The sequence below is a fragment of the Chiloscyllium plagiosum genome, chromosome 43 (genome assembly GCF_004010195.1).
Source record: "Chiloscyllium plagiosum isolate BGI_BamShark_2017 chromosome 43, ASM401019v2, whole genome shotgun sequence".
NCBI classification, from domain to species: Eukaryota; Metazoa; Chordata; class Chondrichthyes; order Orectolobiformes; family Hemiscylliidae; genus Chiloscyllium; species Chiloscyllium plagiosum.
The window spans coordinates 8,010,727-8,016,152 of NC_057752.1; the positions used below are offsets into that span (position 1 = coordinate 8,010,727).

At 41.1% G+C, this 5,426-nt stretch overlaps 1 protein-coding gene across 1 annotated transcript in view; it reads right to left on the reverse strand.

Moving 5' to 3' along the window:
* LOC122543351 (extended synaptotagmin-1) overlaps nt 1-5,426 on the reverse strand; it is an 80,798-nt gene that overhangs the window by 3,608 nt on the left and 71,764 nt on the right. Inside the window, exon 2 of the mRNA XM_043681938.1 lies at nt 2,436-2,477. Coding sequence (XP_043537873.1) covers nt 2,436-2,477 — 42 coding nt within the window. The remainder of the gene's footprint in view (nt 1-2,435; nt 2,478-5,426) is intronic.

Sequence of the window (5,426 nt, forward strand, 5' to 3'; positions counted from 1 at the left end):
AAGGGCAGTGTTTGTCACTGGCCACCCGGGTGTTTGCCTATTGTGAGTATATGTGCAAGGACTCTCCTTGAAGGGGACAAGAAAAAAATAAAATAAAATAAACAGGAGTGTCGCATGCGGTGTCGACCAACACCCTGGAGTTGTTCAGGAAGAAAAAACAAAATAAACAGGAGTATCGCTGTCACCCCGGGCGGGTACCGGGGCAGGCTGTCCTAGAGGTGGTCGAAAGGTGTGTCAGGGCAGACCGAGAACTGGAAGGGGCATGGGGTGGACCGAGAACCGGAAGGTGGGTAGGGACGGGCTGCCTTAGAGCGCTCGGAAGGTGGGAGGGGCGGGGGCTTGCTGGGTCTGTATTGTCTGCACTTTTGTATGTAACAGTACTGTCTAATGTACAACTGTCACTGCTGTTTGTGAAACTGGGATTTGAGGTTTGTCCTCATGTCCCTGTAAACTGTCAGAATGGTAGGGTTTGGGGCCTGGCTTTGCTGCTCCTCTCCCTCGTAAAATTGCTGTCTTTTGTATGCAGCAGTTTGTTGTAGACTGTTTTTGTAATTTGTTTAATAAAATTTTATAAACAGGAAAAAAAAAGAAACAGGAGTGTCAGAGAGTCTCCTCACACAAGGTGCTGGCTCTGATCTAGCTGGTCAGAGTCCATGTACTATGCACATGCAAATAAAGGGTGACTTGGTGATGGGATACTACTCTCTGTGCAGTTATTTCAAAGATGAAACTAACTTGCAAGCACAGCATAATCAATTCCTTTGCAACAGTCTGAAGTTGCAGTTAAGAATTAGACACACCCAAAAAAAACACAGAGACTGAATACAAGCCCTAAAGATGCAATGCTAACTCTGATAAGTAAAATCACTATCAGATAAAGGAAATGTGAGACCGCAAGTCTTATTATCTTGCTGGACATGGTATCTTGACTAAACAGATTACTCAACCCTAGTTTTAAATAATAAATTCAAAATAGCATTCCCATAAATTGAATAGATAATTTTAATAAAATAGGTGGTCCACCTCACTTAATATGGAATAATAATTGAGAGTGATATACTACTATTCCACCTTTTAATTGCGCAATACCAAAAACTCCATTATAAATATCTCAACATAATGTGAAAACTTTGGAGATTCATTAGATTCAGTCAGCTCTGCTTGAGATTCTTTCTGAAACTAATGAGTTTCCCACACTTTGGTATTAAGGTAATCTCACTTTGATGCTTAATGAATATCCTTACTGACTTTTAAAAATCTTAAAATCTGTAACAAGTTTGAATTTTGGACTCTCATAAATTCGCATTATTATCTCTTTTTGGGTTTTATTTAGCGTTGTGATGTATATTCTGTATAACCACCACATTGTAAGTTTTCTTATATTAAATTTGTGAATATAGTTAAAACCCAATTTGTTTCATCCAGTCTTATTTATCAAACCCTCAGTGAACTCAAATTCTATTCCCTTCATATTTACTGAGTTTTACCTGGATGCTTGTATTATCTGAAAAAACTACAAATTATCTAAAAAGAACTTTAGGCTATCAGGAAGTGAGTAGCCCCTTGACTAGTTTTATTGCTTTGGCAGAAGGGCATGTTGGATTCCTTGGGCAGAGGTTATGTGTCCTGGAGTCTGGTCTCTTCTAGCTGAAGTTGAGGGATGTTAATCAAGGAATACACCTGATCCCAATCGCCCCAGGTAAGGTTGTGATTGTAAAATATCATATCATGTCCTTGGACAATTCTAGTCTCCCAGGTTGAAAAGAGTGCTTGGAACCATGTGTTAAAAACACAAATATATTTTTCGGTATAAATAAGCCACTTTCCCTGCACACACCCAACCCAACACCACAAACTGGAGTGAAAGACTGACCAGAGAACATATGGCATTCATCAACTTGTGACTATCATGAGAGCAGAAAGGGAGAAATCGATAAAGCAAAGGGCTGCATTTTTCTTTGAAATGAGTTCCAATAATCATGTAGTTGTAGGATGTGGAAATGTTCCTGTAAATTGCCCACATGATGATCTCAAGCTGCTGTGGAAGCTGTTGAGGCACAAGAACTAAAGTACTGGCTGCCCTACCCTGATTCCTTATGACTTCTCCTTCAACCTCCTGAATTGTGAGCATTCACAATATTTCTGGAAATCACAAGATTTGTAAGCAAATTGCAAGCATTAACACGATGTGATATTGAACAATGTCATGGGACAAAGGAAACATTTTATTAATTGTTTAATTAAATGTATGTAACAAAAAAATGAACATTTAAATTGAATAAAACATGTCTTCACTGGCTGCATTCAACACATTTGTCTGCATGTGCTGCAGGCTGAGTTGGAGTCAGTGCTGGCTGCTTGCAGGAACACCCTTCCACTGAAAAGGCAGAAAACATTTCAGACTCAAAGAAAGTCATTAACGAAGCAGTGCCTACCTTGTTTAACCAGTCTGCACGCTCAAGATCCTGGAAGTTAATCTGTGAAGAGAGAATACATTGTCAGTTTTAAATGCTGATTGATAAAATCAGTCCAGGATGTCTGCTGTGTCACAGACCTGAAAAAGCCAGTCTACCCTGATTTTCTAAGTGTTAATATAATATGTGAATCTAGTGACTAACCATACGGGTATCAGTGATGTGATTTTAGACCTCTGTGATTGGTGGGAAAGGAACAAGACAGCAGATAAAATAGAGCAACTCAATTTCCTAGGAGAAAGTGAGGACTGTAGATGCTGGAGATCAGAGTCGAGAGTGTGGTGCTAGAAAAGCACAGCAGGTCAGGCAGCATATGTGGGGGGAGGGGAAATGAGGAAGCTGTTGAAATCCACATTGATCCCATGTGGTTGCAGGGTTCCAAGGCGGAATATGAGGCATTTCTCCTCCAGGCATCAGTGGTAATGGTTTGGCGATGGAGGAAGCCCAGGACCTGCATGTCCTTGATGGAGTGGGAGGGGGAGTTGAAGTGTTCAGCCACGGGGCGGTGGGGTTGGTGGGTGCAGGTGTCCCATTTCCTGCTGGTTTCCACATTTTAGCAACATTTTCTTTGACGGATGAGGCTTCTCAAGACCCAGGTGAATAGACAAGGCATCTGCTGCCCAAATTCTAGCCCTCCTCATCCTCAAAGTTCTCACATGACATGAGTAGATTTTGCAAACTAGTGCTCCCAGCAAATACTATTACAAATGGGCAGTGGATAAGATGTGTACATCAGTGTGCCTCACACAATTTGTAGTCAACTAACTTTAATTCACAAAAAAACAAAACTTTGCTTCAGATTGCACAAAAAAGTACCCTTGTTCATAAATGTATGGCGATTTCCTCTCTTATATTTCTCATTGTAAGTATGTTTATTTTTAAGTTGGAAATCTTCACAAAGGCTCCTGTAATGTTGCTACAAGTTACCAGAGGAAGTATCTCAGTAATGGATATAACTGCAATCAGATGATCATCAAAAATCAATATATTACCATTTCATTTTGATTAGATTACTTACAGTGTGGAAACAGGCCCTTCGGCCCAACACCGACCCTCTGAAGAGCAACCCACCCAGACCCATTCCCCTACATTTACCCCTTCACCTACCACTACGAGCAATTTAGCATGGCCAATTCACCTGACCTGCACATCTTTGGACTGTGGGATGAACCGGAGCACCCGGAGGAAACCCACGCAGACACGGGGAGAACGTGCAAACTCTACACAGTTGCCCGAGGCGGGAATTGAACCCAGGCCCCTGGTGCTGTGAGGCAGCAGTGTACAAATTCCAGCAAACTTCCCTTTGTGGACAAGGTGTTGGGCAGGGAAACCGGTCAGTTATTTGTTCACCTGATCTATTTCGAAACTAACAGAATAGGTAGGTCATATTACCACCTATATGATTTTGCCTAATTTTTACGTGGGATTATGAGGAAGCTTTAAAATTAAATCCCAGAAGACTAATGTTACATCTTTTGTTTTGACAAACAGAAATATTTTTTCTCTATATTTTTAAGTTTGTTATTGTCTGGACTGTTAGTTATTGAAATCTTTGATCAACTTAAGTCATTAGCAGGATAGACCTTAGAATTCAAACGGCTCTCCTACATAGCCTCCATCCCATATTCTGAACACTGAACAGTTTTCAGGTTGATCTTACAATACTTTTGTCCAGTTTCCAGAGTTCAGACAGCAGGAGGCAATGTGCTTATCCCACTATGTCTCCAATCCATCTTGTTTTTTTTGTCATGCCTTTGATCCTCTTCCTATTATCAAAACCAACTCCATGTTGATAGTGTATAGTTCATAACCAGGATTTAATCAAGTCTATGAAAAAAAAACTATTTCATCAAGCACAGATAATTCTGAAATATTCTCTTTCCAAGAAGATTGTGGATGCTGAAGATCAATTGAAATTTGCTGGGAAAGGATGTCAAAGGATGCAAATCAAAGGTAGGTAAATGGATTTGACATACAGATCATGATCTGATGGAATGGCAAAATGGACTCAAGGGGACTGAATGGCCTGCTCCAAGGCAGCTGTCCTTTTGCATGAAGCAGACTTTGAGCGCACAATCTAGAATATTTCTGGGATGTAAACCTGACACCAAGAGATTGTGACTTTATGGCACTGTGATGTATATGCTTTCTTTTTATATAGTACTCTGCATTGCTTTAAATATTCTGAGTGTCCAGCACTTCTGTCAGCATTGATGGCTCCCTGGAAAGTGATTACAGCTTCTGGTGAGACACCTCTGTCGATTTGAGGAAATGCAACCCTTTTGTTACAAGTCACCACTGCCACCTGGCACCATTGATAAGACAGCATACAAGCAGTTACATCAGAAACCTGGTATCAGAAGAAAAGAAAACTGGCACTGTGGCTGTACCATCAGATCCAACTCAAGCAGGAAACCATATTGGATAGTTGTTCAAAACACTGTTATTAAGATATCAAACACATCTTGAAAATACATGTTGAAACTTTATTGCTGGAACAGCACAGCAGGTCAGGCAGCATCCAGGGAACAGGAGAAAAGAAAACTGGCACTGTGGCTGTACCATCAGATCCAACTCAAGCAGGAAACCATATTGGATAGTTGTTCAAAACACTGTTATTAAGATATCAAACACATCTTGAAAATACATGTTGAAACTTTATTGCTGGAACAGCACAGCAGGTCAGGCAGCATCCAGGGAACAGGAGATTCGACGTTTCGGTAACAGGCCCTTCTTCAGGAATGAGCAGAGAGTGTTCAGCAGGAGAAGATAAAAGGTAGGGAGGAGGGACTTGGAGGAGGGGCGTGGGAAATGTGATAGGTGGAAAGAGGTCAAGGTGAGGGTGATAGGTCGGAGGAGACTAACTATCCGTGATCCCAGTCTGGTTCACTGTGATCCTGACCTAATTAAATGTGATCCCAGTCTGCTTTACCGTGATCCTGACCTAACTAT